Source organism: Physcomitrium patens, chromosome 23 (genome assembly GCF_059467195.1).
Source record: "Physcomitrium patens ecotype Gransden chromosome 23, ASM5946719v1, whole genome shotgun sequence".
NCBI classification, from domain to species: Eukaryota; Viridiplantae; Streptophyta; class Bryopsida; order Funariales; family Funariaceae; genus Physcomitrium; species Physcomitrium patens.
This window is the reverse complement of record NC_143432.1, coordinates 5,232,161-5,247,016: the sequence shown is the minus strand read 5'-3', so window position 1 is coordinate 5,247,016 and position 14,856 is coordinate 5,232,161. Positions and strand designations below refer to the sequence as shown.

The 14,856-nt window shown below is 32.7% G+C and overlaps 1 protein-coding gene and 2 long non-coding RNA genes across 8 annotated transcripts; 2 read left to right on the top strand and 1 right to left on the bottom strand.

Moving 5' to 3' along the window:
- Positions 1-5,323: 5,323 nt before the first annotated feature.
- On the top strand, positions 5,324-8,134 carry LOC112276215 (uncharacterized). 2 transcript variants are annotated; one of them, XM_024507331.2, is made up of 8 exons: positions 5,324-5,877; positions 6,038-6,106; positions 6,282-6,311; positions 6,657-6,689; positions 6,816-6,886; positions 7,194-7,281; positions 7,513-7,608; positions 7,814-8,134. In XM_024507331.2, exons 1-8 carry the CDS (start codon positions 5,782-5,784, stop codon positions 7,844-7,846), a joined length of 516 nt encoding a protein of 171 aa, XP_024363099.1. In that variant the 5' UTR covers positions 5,324-5,781; the 3' UTR covers positions 7,847-8,134. The 2 variants fall into 2 exon arrangements, with proteins under 2 accessions (XP_024363099.1, XP_024363100.1); XM_024507332.3 differs by having other exon boundaries at positions 5,324-5,810; positions 6,031-6,106; positions 7,814-7,985.
- Positions 8,015-10,794, bottom strand: LOC112276216 (uncharacterized). Of its 5 annotated transcripts, XR_016500255.1 has the most exons (4): positions 10,100-10,604; positions 9,408-9,691; positions 8,574-8,724; positions 8,015-8,468 (listed from the first exon to the last, which is right to left on the bottom strand). It is a non-coding gene; the product is annotated as an uncharacterized LOC112276216 (long non-coding RNA). The 5 variants fall into 5 exon arrangements; XR_002967946.3 differs by lacking the exons at positions 8,015-8,468; positions 8,574-8,724 and adding an exon at positions 8,731-8,862; XR_012216557.1 differs by lacking the exons at positions 8,015-8,468; positions 8,574-8,724 and adding an exon at positions 10,654-10,794 and having other exon boundaries at positions 9,263-9,691; positions 10,100-10,398.
- A 2,538-nt stretch (positions 10,795-13,332) lies between these two features.
- Positions 13,333-14,349, top strand: LOC141044857 (uncharacterized). Its single transcript, XR_012216596.2, has 2 exons — positions 13,333-13,778; positions 14,025-14,349. It is a non-coding gene; the product is annotated as an uncharacterized LOC141044857 (long non-coding RNA).
- The last annotated feature ends 507 nt before the right edge of the window (positions 14,350-14,856 follow it).

The following is a 14,856-nucleotide window of genomic DNA, read 5'->3' as shown; positions in this document are numbered from 1 at the left end:
GTTGCTTATCGATTATATCTATGAAAGTCTATAAAGATCCACCCTATAATTCATATTGTCGTATGGTATAATTTACAATCTAGAAATACACTTTGTATTTAGCTATAAAGAGTTTAGCTTTGGCTTATGTATGATGTTTTAGCTCCCAAAAACTTCTTTATTTTGCACAAAAGTTCAAATTATAACAAAATCCTTCAAAATATTTTCTTCTCGTATAGAATATTTTTACCTTAAATTTTGGAAATTTATATCTCTTGATCCAAAAGTTTAGTTTTTTTCAAATTTTTATATAGTAGGTATGAAATCAACACCTTAATTTTGAGCACCTATATCTCTTTCATATAAACTCCAAAGCACACAAAATTTTTACCAAAATCATAGTCAAAAATCTCAAATTGTTGATCTTAGCCTCCAAAGTTTGAATGACCTAAAAATAATAATCCTAATTCCTAATAAAGCCTTTGATAGCCTCCTTAAAGTCTATTGGGCATGATTTTTAGCCAATAGAAATGGAGATTTTTATCATTCATCTCCATTCATCTATATGGATGCTTTAACTTTTTTTTTTGCTACCAAAATCCCTCTCTAATCCTTTTTCTTATAAGTTCTATATAATATATGTCCTAAACATCAATTAAAAGAAAAAAAAATAAAACTTCAAGGATCACCAATATTTAACAAAGGTGACTCTAAATGTATAAAAGTTACTACCAATAAAACCAACTTCAAAAGCCATTATCAATAGAATATAAAGTTATATAAATTCTAATAGAAGCCCTTTTAAACAACTTTTTTTTGAGGTAGTAATCTATGCCCATCTTATAACCAACAAAATCCACTAATATGGCTCTCACCAGGTTATTTAGTATATTAGATATTAAATATACAAATACATTATTTTCATATAGTAGCCAAACCACAACACGACAACGTGTCTTTTCTTGAATTGTATAAGATAGTGAATATCTTGGGAAGAAGACAAATGCCACCTTCTATAGAAGTGGATAATAATCAAGAATTTGAGGTGGAAGAAGTCTTAGACTCAAGCTGTCGCCAAAATAGGTTAAAATTTCTTGTTCATTGACATGGATATGATATTAGTGAATGAACATGAAAGTCATCAAAGAATCTTGTAAATGCAATAAAGAGAGTTGAAGCCTTTCATCAACAACATCTATCAAAACCAAGATGAAGAATAGCAAATCTTTGCTAGAAAAGAAATAAGATCAAAGTAAGATAACACTCTATTTTCTATCTTTCTTTGTAGCTTCTGTGTAATTAACGAGATAGAAAATCAACAATTAGTAGATTCAACTCAAGAGCTTTCATTTGCGGACTTACTAGATGAGACATTTCAATTGTGACAACCTTCAAGATGACAAAATTGAGATGAAGATCCTCAAGAATAACATGCCATTCTTTGAATAGATGGTCAGATACAATGTGTTTGGTATCATGATCTTGGAAGAGACTTCCTATGTTTGGTGATTTTATTAGAGATAAGAATAACTCCTAACGGTGTTCCAAATATTTTATTTGAAGGAAGTTATGAAGGCCTCAACAATGATCAAATAACAGGGTGGTCTTTTTATCCTAGTATGAGATACTATCAATGGTTGAGAGGACCTATCAACCATCTTTGAAGAAAATAAAAATTGGAGTATGTGGCAAATATAATTTGATGCATCTTGGATTTCTTCAACATATGAAAACCACTCCTTATAGAACTCGTTCCAAGAAAGGGGAACACTGTCATGGACATATATAGGTATTCTAATAAATACTTATGTGATTAGGTAGGAATAGATAAAAGAAGATAAAAGTAGGTTAATTTCATAAGACCTTCCAGAGTGGCTTTTTAGAAGCTTCATAGATGCTGCTTTGACTTTACATGTGTTTGTAGTTGATTGAAAGGTTAGAAACTTGGTCAACAAGTTAACCACGTCTTGATAGCTTCAAGAATAAGCAAACTATGTGGCATACATATAAAATCTTGCCTTGCAAGTTAGGATACGTATCTTGCAAAGTCAACATGTTTTGGAGGTCCTATAGGACATTGCCATGTAGTTACTAGTTAAGAGTATATATGGAGGCAAGAGTGAAGCCTTCTTCATTCTTGTCAATGCCTTTTTAGTCTTTATTCTTATTTCAAGACTTTCTAGTATTCTTGTTTTTTACAATAGCCATTCTAGTTCAATATTATATCATCTTTGAGTAACTTTTTAGTTCCTTTAAGTGATACAAGAGTGTGTTGAGGATTTTCTTTCTTCAAGTTTCATGTCCTTGATACTTTCATGCTTACAAATCATCCCTAAGTTCCATTAGAGATCCTTTAAGTACCTTAAGTTTCTTCAATACATGAAACTACAAAGTTAGTCTATTAAAGATTTAATTCAATTAGAAAACATAATATAAATATTCTATAACATCACCTTAAGGTATAAAATATATACCAAATCTAAAATGCACTTAATAATAAGTAAGAGCAAACCAAGATCGAAATCTAAATCTTAATCTAAAAGTTAGGAGATTCTAAATCCTAACACCATCAAAAACAACATGATTTAGTCCACATAATAAGAAAGACTTCATATAATTTCAAAACTCATAAAAAAATGTGAATGGATCCAAAACATGTTGAAAAAAGATAATTTAGAAGCCACAACAATTAGCATTAACAAGGTTGTACACAAAAAGAAGTGAAGAATAAGATGACTCTCACTTCCAACACTCTTTACTTATGGCTGAAGTTTATATCTAGTATAGATGAACCTCATCTATAATTACTTTCATCTTACTTTACTACATCTAACTAAATCCTAAATTCTTCTTAACCTAGCTACCACCTAAAATCTTAGCTACTATTATAATAATTTATTTTAATCCTTTGCTATCTTTTAACTATTAACAACTTAATATAGTTTAATTCTATATGGTGGCAACTATGCAAGATCTTGTTGATCTTCAATAGACACGAAAGATAAATTTATATTGAAGTATTTTTAAATAAAATTTATTTACTTATTTTTTAAAATTATCATATAATTTGATAAATGTTGAATGATTATTAGTATTATTTTTTGATTTTAGAAAAAATAAAAGTATGTAATATTATTTTATAAAAATAATATATAATCAAGTATCACTATTTATAAGTAAAAAAATACTATAATTTCTTTAATATTATATACTTTAAACCAATTATTATAAAATATAAAAATATAGATTAAAATAATAATTTATTTTATCTTTTTAATCTATATATAATTTTTTTATAATAATAAATTTATTCAAATGATATTTTTTAGAAAATATAATAGATAATTTAATATTATTATTTAAATATAAAATATTTTAATAAATATTTTAATATTGAAGATAACAAAGATACTATCTTATAAAATAATATGTACATATTAAAAATATAGATGGTATTAAAAATTATTTTATGTTCATACTTAAAATTAAAATAAAATTTATAAAAATAAAAATAAAAAAAGAACATATTTAAAATATAAAATATACTAATATTATTGAATGAGATATAAGAATTAAAAGTATTATTATATATGTGTATATATTTTTTTATTAATATAGTCAAAACATAAATTCTAACATGGTTTTTTTTCCTTTGTATATAACTATTTAATATTATATGTATTACAAAAAATACTAATATTATTTTTTATTTTTTAATAATTTTTTAAAGAAAAAAATATATATAATTCCAATTTTAAGATATATTTTTCTAACATATATTATTATTCAAAAATAATAAAAATAAAAAAGTCTATATCTTGATTTTTTAAGTTTTATAAAAATAATGAAGTAATCCAATTATTTATATTAAAAAAACATATTATTATAATATAGTACTTTTACATATATTAAATTTATTAAAAATCATACACCAATGTACAATTAACTAATATAGATTATTATTTTTTAAAGAATTTATAAATTTATAAGCATGAAAATTGTAGACTTTAGGAATAAAAAACAGTTATAAATAATGATATTTATTAAAATATTAAATTTTTTATAATAAAAAAACCTATTTAGATTTAAAATATTAGTAAAAATAATCAATAAATTTTTTTAGCACAAATTGACGGCAATTTCTTTAAAGATTTAGCAAGTTTGTAAAGTACCTTTGAGATAGAAATTCTAGATCTTATTTATCTTAGAGCATTCTTGTAATTGATTTAGGTCAATACACAAAGATTCATATTATCTTTACTTACTTATTTATTTATTATTTATTTATTGTTCCATTAAAAGACTCATGTATGATTACAAAAAACTTAAATGTTATTTTTAATACTTATGAATAAACTTTTTGATTATATTTAAATATTTAATTACTAAATATAGAATTTAATAATTATTTTTTAAATATATCACTTGTATCTAATCTTTAAATATGACTTTTGTATGAATGGTTTTTTGCTTTTTTTTTCAAATGTGTTTTAGGTTTATTTTTATGAATCTTTCTTTAAATTACTTAATTCTTAAAAAAATCTAAGAGAAAATTTTTTAAATCTAAAAATTAAATATAACAAACCCATTTTATTTCCTTCTTCATTAAAACTATAATCAATTCACATTTATCCCACTTGTCACTAATCTATTACACCATATCAAAAAATATGTCTACAATATATCTACAATACATCAAAAATATATATATGATTTATTTATAATATACTTTTTAAAATACAAAAACATATTACATATCACATCATTTTATTCTATTTAAACAAAGCCATATAATTAACTATTCAATTAGTGTATTATATATTAAAATGCATTGTACCATGCATACTATTTCTTTGCAATAAAATATTATATTTATTTATAATATTTTTTGTGAATTGTTAAACTGACCCAAGTATTTACTAAATTGATCCACCCATCCTAACCATTATCACATACTTCTCCACTTCTAGATCTGCATTGGTTAAAAACCAATAAAAAAAAAATGGTTGGATCCTCAACCAATAACAAGGGGTGGGTTGATTTAGTAAATACATGTGTCAATTTAACAATTCTCTATTTAAAAATAAATAAATAAATAAAACTATGATTATTCTTAAACATGCACGCAAGAGTGTGTTTACATATAATGTGAACCTCATGTTGCAATACATTCAATACAATTCATTTAATTGAATCTCCTCGATAATGACCACGCCACACACAACGAAAGTAAAAGGCATTTAAAAGTAACAGGCATGTAAAGTTTCTTTTTTAAAAAAAGTAGAAAAAGGTACTTTCTGGCAAGTTAACAAAGTGTATAAGGGTCGCCATAAAACCTGGAGATGTTGGCGAGGGACTTAGTCTGAAATAACTATGGCTATGGCCGTCATAGGCACGAAGACCTTCTTCAAGGAGACTCCTCCGTGACTTTGTACAAACAAGTTTGAGCTCTGGAGTCGAATCCTAGCTGCTGCATTGATTCATCGCACTGAACGTGCGATTTCGACTTCTCTCTATGAAAATTCTATGAAAAGCAATCGAGATAGAATATCAATCCACCAGACTTCATAGCCCGAAACTGTAGAAAAGTGGCGGGTCTCTGAGCGATCGGACGAGTTGAAAGAGCTTTTCCTAAGTAGAGGTTTGGGAAGATTGCGACGCAACGGGATTATTCTGATCGGAGCACGGTTGCGAACGGCGGAGCAGTGATTTGAGGGAATTGTCAGAGGACTTGACGTTAGGAGATATATATATATATATATATATATATATTGGTGTTAGCAGTTGAGCTTAGCGGTAGCAATGGGGAACGACGGTGAGAAAAAATTGAGGTACGAGGATTTATGGGAGACTCTGAACATTGCGAGCCGCGGCGCCTTGGTAGCGGTTTCTGAAAATGTACATCCACGACGCTGAGTTTCTTAAGTTTCATCTTTGGAGTGATGATTCGTGAGGGGGGTTTGAGAGCTGAATACATCTGGGGTCTGTTTTTGCCTCTGCGATATGCTTGCGTCGAATACTTGATTTATGTTTACTTTGTGTCTTCTTAAGCGTGCAGGAATTTGAAAAATGCTTTCCGGAATTCACGAATGAGCAAAAAGAGAAGCTCTTCCTCATTTACACCCGGGTACGAAGCTTGCCATAGACAATTTGTACGGTTTCTACTTCGTTCAATTCTTCGAGCTTATATTGTACTCAAGCTTCCTCCTCGTGTTTTAGGTTTGCAGCGCTTTTAGACTCGTTATTGATCATCTCTGCATTGTTTTCACTTCTCTGATTATACACACCTTTTCGCATAGCAGGTAGTGGCAAAGCTTCAAGAAGATGTGATGGTAGGGAAATTTCCAACTTTTCTTTTGTTCGTCAAACCTTCAGAGGTTGGCGGTTGAGTGATGTATGCACTTCTTCCAAGTCCCTCTCGGAAAGAAAGTTCACATTGGGTTCATATGTTCAGTATCGTGTACTGTTGGGATTGGTTTTAAACTTCGAGGGAATCTCAAGCCCACCAAAGATGCGCGGACGAGCTGCATTAAGGAGATGCATCTTCTTTTTTTAATTATCGGACCCCCTCGATTCTTGATTTTGTATCCTTTAAATTACACTGTTCACTCATTATAATGCTAAATGGACAACTATGATGTCATGAATTCTGTTGGCGCCAATGTTGGTTGTTACAGTTGGAGTTCAAACCCCTATGCGAAGCTTGGGAGGTATGCATTCATCTCCGAACTCAGGCTTGAATTAGAAGCTTGACCTTACCAAAGTTGTTTCATCGTTTCCTTGAGATTCGAGTAAGGCATGCATCCTGTATTGACCGAACATTACGTATCAATCAGCTAAAAGAGGTGCTTGAGGAATTGGAGGAACTCATAGAGCGTCACGAGTTAGGTGATGTCTTAACTTCCAGGTATGATTCTCCTTCGCTGGAATTTCTGTCGTCTTTGGAGGCTATCGGATGTTGTTCGACATTACATTGCTGGAACATTCAAGGTTTCTTTCTAATTACCACATGATTCGATTGTTGTGGAAGAACGTGTTGTTTCGCAGTATTTGTCTGAACTAAGTTGTGTGAACAGTTCTTAAAAATGCTCGTAAAAAAAGTGGCAGCTTGCGTAATCATTTGAGATGAAGGTCGAACTTCCGAATAAAATTTGGAGCACGTTTATTTTTTGAAAAATCCATTTCGTAAGTGACTACACAACTTCTTTGGGCAGGTCTGCGCCTCTTACTGATGCCGTGCGTGCAATGACAACCAAAATCAAGCAAGAGGAAGTCGACAAACTTAAGCTCCTGGTTCAGCAGGTTCGTTTTAAATTCGTCCAATATTCGCGGAACGTCCGTTAAGTTTTGACCAGCTTTTGTTTACTTATGTCTTATTTTGAAGGTTTCAAGTGCCTTCTCTTTTTTCTTTTTTTTTTCTTTTTTTTTCTTTTTTTTTTTCTTTTTTTTGCTTGTAAAGAGTTTATAGAAGGCATCTCCAGCATTTTGACATACCTTGTGCTCAACGTTGCGCCACTGCTACATTTTTGACAGGAGGAAGAGCACGTTGCCCAGCTCAGACTGCAACGAGAGGCGCTGCAAGCGAAAGCCCGCGAGGAACCGACAGCTCTTGCAGCCACGCTTGGCAAGGTACATTTGAATCGTGTAAATAGTTACCTTTCATAATTGAGATTGTGTAACAAAAGCCTTGAATAGCAGAGTTGAGGTATGTTGAATGTGCTTGTCCAAGAAATAGACTTGCGTGGAGAGGATCGGACTATATATTTTTCGCTGTGCCGTTTGGCGAAGTTCTGTGTGATGTTATTTAAGGAATATGTGATACTGTGCGATGCAGGTTCGCAGGGAACGAGTGGAATTAAGTTTGTAGCGTAGTGGAGCCTTTGTTGAGAAGATGGAGCGAAATAAGAATGTGTTGGGTAGCAGTTTAACTTGTAAGAGCTAGTGAGAACTTTGTGGACTGCCTTCGTCATTATGATCTGGCTTGTTGACCTAAATTTTTCCACGGATGCATTGTTTGAGTTTGTCACAAGCTTAGTGCCTTGAATCGAGGGTTGACTTTGAATTTCATAGGATGCGCCTCATTCGGTTACAGGGCGTGGAAGAGCTATGATGTTGAACAATTCCACATAATACTTACCTTGCAGTTATTCAACAAGTCTTACATGTCCTCTGCTAGAAGGTTGAATCCTCTCTCCTCACATTTATCATATATGCCAGTGTTCTTCCGCAAGCTTCTTAATCCCTATTAGATTTTTTCGAATTAACCAGTTAAAAGTTCCAGCTAGCGGGGCCGGAAATTGCTCAAAATTACTCGTCCAGTCCTGGTCAACACAATCACTTCGTGGGGGCTCGACAGGTGCTTTTCAAAAGCGGTAACGACCTCCCGCAACCTGCTTGCTCTCAGAAGCAGTCATTGTGAATCGGTTGATGATACAGCTTTCCAATCATGAAATTTATAATCATCGCTGACATGAACAAGATCTATCAACCTTGAAACAAAAGAAGGGAACAGTTAGAAACTCTTCATGAACCGGACGTAGCGGTGTTAAAATACCACTTCAGCTGCATGGGTGGGTCTACTAACATGCACTTACTTCACAAAAAGTATCAACGCCAAGCCAGGTAGTTGCCACACGAGATTGTTCTTGACATATGGTCTGAAGCGCAACGAGCTGTTCCCCAGCGTATCGGCATCAAGACATATAAATTTGCTGGTCGAAATTCCAATCGACACATATTGAAGAGCTGCCCCCATCAGCAAATACACACTTGGGCTTTCAAAGATGCTGTGGAATCGTGTGATGTGGTAAGGATTGTAACTGCCAGAGAGTGACTAGCTGCCCCAGCCTTGTGAATATCCTGTCAATCTCCCTCTCCTACACTCTATCCAGAAAGTGTTCAATCAATGTGCACGGACTCATGTTAACATGATTAACGTTAAATTCTTGCTGAACTGAGAAGGCGCTGCAAGCCACCCTTGGTACGTGGAATCTGATTTGACGCAAAGTACTCATACACCATGGTCATCTCGACATAATATCGATGCTGTGCATTGTAAGCACAAATGAACGCGACATGCAAATGAGCTGGGTTTAATTCCTATCCAGAATGTATTCTAAGGCGCTGGACATGGAGAAAAAGGAGAAATAATACTTCCGTGTTATGAGCAATTGCAGTACTCTAAAAGCATCTTGGTCGAGCTCCTAGGATCTACGACAACCTCCAGGCACAGAATTCTTCTGAATTGAAGAATTTGTACCTTGACAGTTTGGACAAACAAAAAGGCGCAGAATACTGGTTTACTTAGAGACAAGGGCTCACAAATTACAATATGAGGAATAGTTGCGATTGCTGATAAGAATGTCCAACTTCCACAACAGAGAACTAGATTTCAACGGAACGGAAATTTCTCAATCTGAGATCTGTACCTCATTGGCAAAAATTGGCAAAGTCAAATCGCATGACCTCACCAGCAATCTCGGGGCGCCATTGAAACCATGACCACAACTGGCCCAAGCACTCAATCAACAAACCGGCGTTCAATTCTTAAACTAATGCTCCTGATTTCTTGCTTGTAGCTAAAGAATCATTCGCAAGTTCGCCACCACATGTTTCAAGTTCAAAGGGAGCACAATCAAAATGCTGCAGACATGATGCGATCAGTGATTCGCATTCTGCTTGTCGATGGGTCAACAAATCAGCTGATAACAACCTGCACGGACACCAAATGACGGATGTGACCTTCAAAAGTCCAGGTGAATGCGAGACCTATTTTGAAACTAGATTTGTTTCCTAAAGGACAATGTATAAGGAATCATTCTGCTACAAGGAGGAACAAATCAGCAAGGATCTAAGGAAGGCAGTAAATTAGGTTTAGATATCGTTGGAACCCAAAATTCCAAGTTGATTAATCCGAGTTTCGAGATCATGAAGGCTAATAGACCATAAATGCTAATCTGAAAATGGCATTCGCGGATTGTGCGAGACGTGCACTTGAAAACGGTTTGAGAATTGAAATTTCGAGGTTATGGATTTTCCGTAATTAGGGGGGGGGATAAAATAAAATAAAATAAAAACGAAGAATAGAAGACGGAATAGAACAGAAGGGACAGGTTCAAACCTGAATCTTTCTGGTAAACAGAAAACCTAATTTATGAAAGTTAGATGAGCGTCTATCATTGGATGCGCCTCTACACAACCTCTACACAAATCCAGACTTGATTTCTATCTCGAAGCAGCAGAATTGAGCTCTTTAATTCGCCGAAGAACAACCGCAGTGACCTTTGGTGTAGTACAATGCATATCCAATGCTGCATACACTACAGTCGCCAGTTGATCGCAAATTCTTCTTCAATGTGAGGCGTTGGAATCCCGGTAACCAAGCCCACGACACTTGGGGTTAGGTGAGTTCCATTGCTACTGTCGAGATTAGGGTTGAATGAGTGAAATCAAACAGACACATGGAACTTAAGTATTTCTTCACCAAACCCTCTCTCTCTCTCTCTCTCTCTCTCGCTGTTTTTATTCGTGCTCTTTTATTTAAATATATAGATATATATATATATATATATATATATGAATGTTAAACTTTCCATACGCCATCGAGTTTTGTTTATATTTAGAAACCCGATTCCCGAATGTACTGTGCTGCACGGGGAAGAAGTGGGAACAAACCTGCCAAACGGCCTGGTAACAGTGCTACAACCCTATTTTGCTCTGCTTTTGAGGAGGTGATGGCAACACTGGCTTTCACAGGGGATCATCAAAGCCCTCTGACACTACAAGTTTATTGCCCTCTGCCTTGTCCATTTCCCATCAATCATGGAGCACCAAGTGGTATATGTTGTTGTGGGGTCATTCACAAATTGATCCTAACAACTTCCAGGCCTATTTGCGGTCAAAGAAAGATCCTGCCCCTTCAAGGAAAGTCAATCAAGTGGCAAGAAATATGAAAAGTCATGAATATAACGGGGCTGGCAGTTACAAAACAGGATATCAGCTCTCTCACTGCACCCTCACCGGCAAAAATAAATAAATATGAGCTCTCATTCATAGCCATTTTCATCTATACTCTAGTATTGAATTCATAATCTTTCTGACAGGCATTGAAAGTCCTTATTTCTTATAAGTGGCCAACAGATACATATATATATATATATATATAGATGAAAGTAGAGGAATGGACGTGTGGATAGTAGGATGAATAATGAAGCCCTTGGACCGTGCACTTTAATACTGTTTGCATGGCTTCTCTGCCCCCATTTTATTCAGTTGGACCCCACCTCGATTCGTTCCCTACCGTTCCCTGATCCCAGTTCCCAATGTTCCCTTAACGGTTCCCTGACCTCTTCTGGGACTTACTTTGAATAACGTGTTCATGATCCTCAACCGCACAGACCAAAGTTTTTTTTATTACTAATATTCCATTTTTGAAAATTTGGCAAAATTCGTGCTATGCCTTTGTGTGGATATTCCTTCCTTAGACATGTTTGAAAATTATTAATAAATTGATATTAAATACGTGTATATTATATATATGTATATATATATATATATATATATATATATAGCAAAACGATCCTGAAAATTTTAGATGATTTGAATCTCTTGTCAAATTTTCATAATCAAATCATAAAAGTGTAAAACCGCTCATTCTTTAACAAAACACTCTTTTTCTTTTTTAATATATATATATATATATATATGCATACACACACACACAAGGTGTAAGAAATGAATCACTTAGTTGCCAAAGCTTTTTAGATTGGAGTATTGCAGAATGTCCTGCCTTTGGAGTTGTACAAAACCAAAACTGTGTGAGTGATTCTTTTTATTCCTTGACTCTTTATAGTTGTGAAAATTACAATAAATTAAAAATGAGGTTATGATAATAGGCATCATCCCCATGTTCCTTCCAGAATGTGCCGAATTGAGAATGTCACAGGCCATGGAGTTTACTGTGTATTTGGGGGGTGAGATTCCTCTGGAAGGTTCCACAATTGTCCATGAAAGTTACAAAATGTCTTCTCAAAATCTGGGGCCTGCCCTAATTCCACAACACGTTTCTTATTCTACAAAATGAGTGTATTGTAGCAACCAATGCAAATGGGGGGAGTGCCGAGGAGGATTGCGCTCAATGTTGACCCCTTCTCTAGTTTTTTCTAACATTTGTTGGGCTAGAACATAAAAGCATTGCAAGTACGACATGAGAGACTACCACTTTAGTTATGGAGGATTCAACATGTGTTATGAGGAGCTTTGGGTTTAAATATAAATTTATGCATCAATTAAAGGCCCAAAGAACTCTTTTCTTTTCTTTTTTTTTTGTTTCTTTTAATTGTTATTATTCATTTTTTTTGTCTTGTTCCACAACATGAAGACATGGAATGGTACAAGTTACCACCAACAAACAGCAGCTGTGCAATGTCAATCAGGAGAGCAATGTTGACCACACATTTTGGTTACAAATCTTGTATTTATATTTAATAGAAATTGCATATATGTACAAGCAATCTTTTGATGACACATTTTACTCAATATTGTATATTTATTAATTATTTCGATTTTTCAAAGAAACAATTGGATTTGGTTTGCCAATTTTCATATGTAGTCTCTCTCTATGTGTATATAGCCATGTATTAAGACTATTAGTAAATGAGATTTCCTTCTGTTTCTGTTAATTTTTTCATTAAAAATCAATAATGTTTTAATAAAGATTTAAAAATAACATGCATACTCAAAGAAAAAAAATAAAAATATATACATTTCTATTAACAAAAAAAAAAACAGGAACAAAACAAAAAAAATATTTGTGTAGTGTTGAAAAATTAAAAATTAAATAGCACTCCATTATTATTATTATTATTATTATTATGAATTCTCTTATTTCTATCAGCCAAGGGAAAAGCATTTTGTGTAAGCTACAACAATAATGAATTAATTAGAATGAATTAACACAGATGTGTTAGGAGTCTTATAACATTATGAGTATTTGATACATATGCCTTTAATCGTACAAATTCTGAACTAAGATTTTATATATGTATATATATATATATATATATAGAAACATAAACATAAAGCCTGGGTTGGGAATTCTGCATGAATCAACCATAAAGTTTGAGGAAGCTCAACATGAATGGAAAGGATGGATGGAACGAATTAATGAATGAATGAAAGAGTACATATACATATATATATATATATATATATATGTATAGATAAATAGATTGGGAAAAAGCCCTTCATAGAAAACTATTAAAATGAATCTTGTGAGTGGCATGGTGAGGAAGAATCTAGAATTCATATCCTCACTATAGCCTTTTGAAAAGATAATATATTTAATGGATGGATGTACACATGCACCACGACTTTCATCCGTCCATCCATTCATCCAGTGATCAATCAGCTCATTTGCTATTAACGTTATTCAATTTTACCATTGATCGCATCGTCACCTTTATTGACCTTTCAACATGCCTAATCCCTTCAACACAATAGACCTAAACAATAAAATATTAAATTAATAAATTAATAAATACATACATAAATATTTAAAATAATAATAATAAAGTAAAGGTCTGAAACCAGGCATTTTTCAGGTTCTGCTCAAATTCTGAAGCAAGGCATAAAATTTTCTTCGATAACATAGTTGAGTAGAATGAGCTTTCCCACATCTTTTGAGGGTGAGACTCACAAAATCCTCAACCGGAAGAAGGTTTTTTGAGACACAAGGGAGGTATTATTAAATCATCTTTTTGATGGTTACTGAGGATAACACAAGTGGAATTCATTCAAAGGTTCATCCTTCAACTGTACAAATCCAATTTGTATGTTTGTGACATTCTGTTCCCTTTTATATATATATATATATATATATATATATATATCTATTGATTTTCCACTTTGTTAAAATTTAAATGTCTGATTATTTTGCAATTGCAACAATTTAGGAATTTCGTTTAAAATTTGATCAGGTAATTGTTGCTCCTTAATCTATTCTCTTCCTTTTCGCCTTGGGTTCTAATTAAGCCAACCAACTGCAGGCACTCAAAAACACAACACAAAATAATTATAGTCAACAAATTTCTATAAAATAGACAATGAAACAAATATCACAGTCCTGTTGTTCTGAGGAATGTTTTGTTTCTGGCCATGTCTCTATGATTTTTGGAATATACTGGAAGGTGACATAAAAGAAGTTGATTTCATGAGATGGGGCTTTCTGAAGAATCTTTAGTTGAGCAAACTCCAAATTTGAGATGAATACTGGACTAAATTAAATAGAAAAAAATTATCTTAGTCTGAAATTATATCTTGCATACCATTTTAACATTTTTACTGTTTCTTTTAAATACTGGTTCATCTGTTTGTATGTGTGTGCATATATTAAAATATTACGTTTTTTTTTCTAATATGGACATGTTTTAAATATATATATATATATATATATATATATAATTGCGGATTGAGCTCAAGAGTACCATAGACAGAAAATATTATACAATAAGAATCCACTTAATAAAAAAATGGGCTTGTATAAGGTGGCTTTTGGTCTTAAATGAATCATAGCCTTTTTAGATTGAATTGCAAAACCAAAATCAATATGAATAGGGAATTGTTAAATTGACCCAGGCATTTACTATATTTATCCATCCATCATTGGTTGAGGATCCAACCTTTTTGTCATTTTTTTTTTTTTTTTTTTTTTTTTTTTGTAAATGTGGATCTAGCAGTAAAGAAATTTTTGATGATGGTTACGATGTGTGGATCAATTAAGTTAATGTCTGGGTTGATTTAACAATTTCTTATAAATAATGTGAGATTAAATATTGATGAATAGTAGATTTTCAATGGCATTCAAGTGGTGTTGAGATT

Coding starts and splice junctions, on each gene's coding strand:
- LOC112276215 (XM_024507331.2), top strand. CDS start 5,782: ATGGGGAACGACGGTGAGAAAAAATTGAGGTACGAGGATTTATGGGAG. Junction 7,282..7,512: donor TTAAGCTCCTGGTTCAGCAG/GTTCGTTTTAAA, acceptor CATTTTTGACAG/GAGGAAGAGCACGTTGCCCA. Junction 7,609..7,813: donor TTGCAGCCACGCTTGGCAAG/GTACATTTGAAT, acceptor TGTGCGATGCAG/GTTCGCAGGGAACGAGTGGA.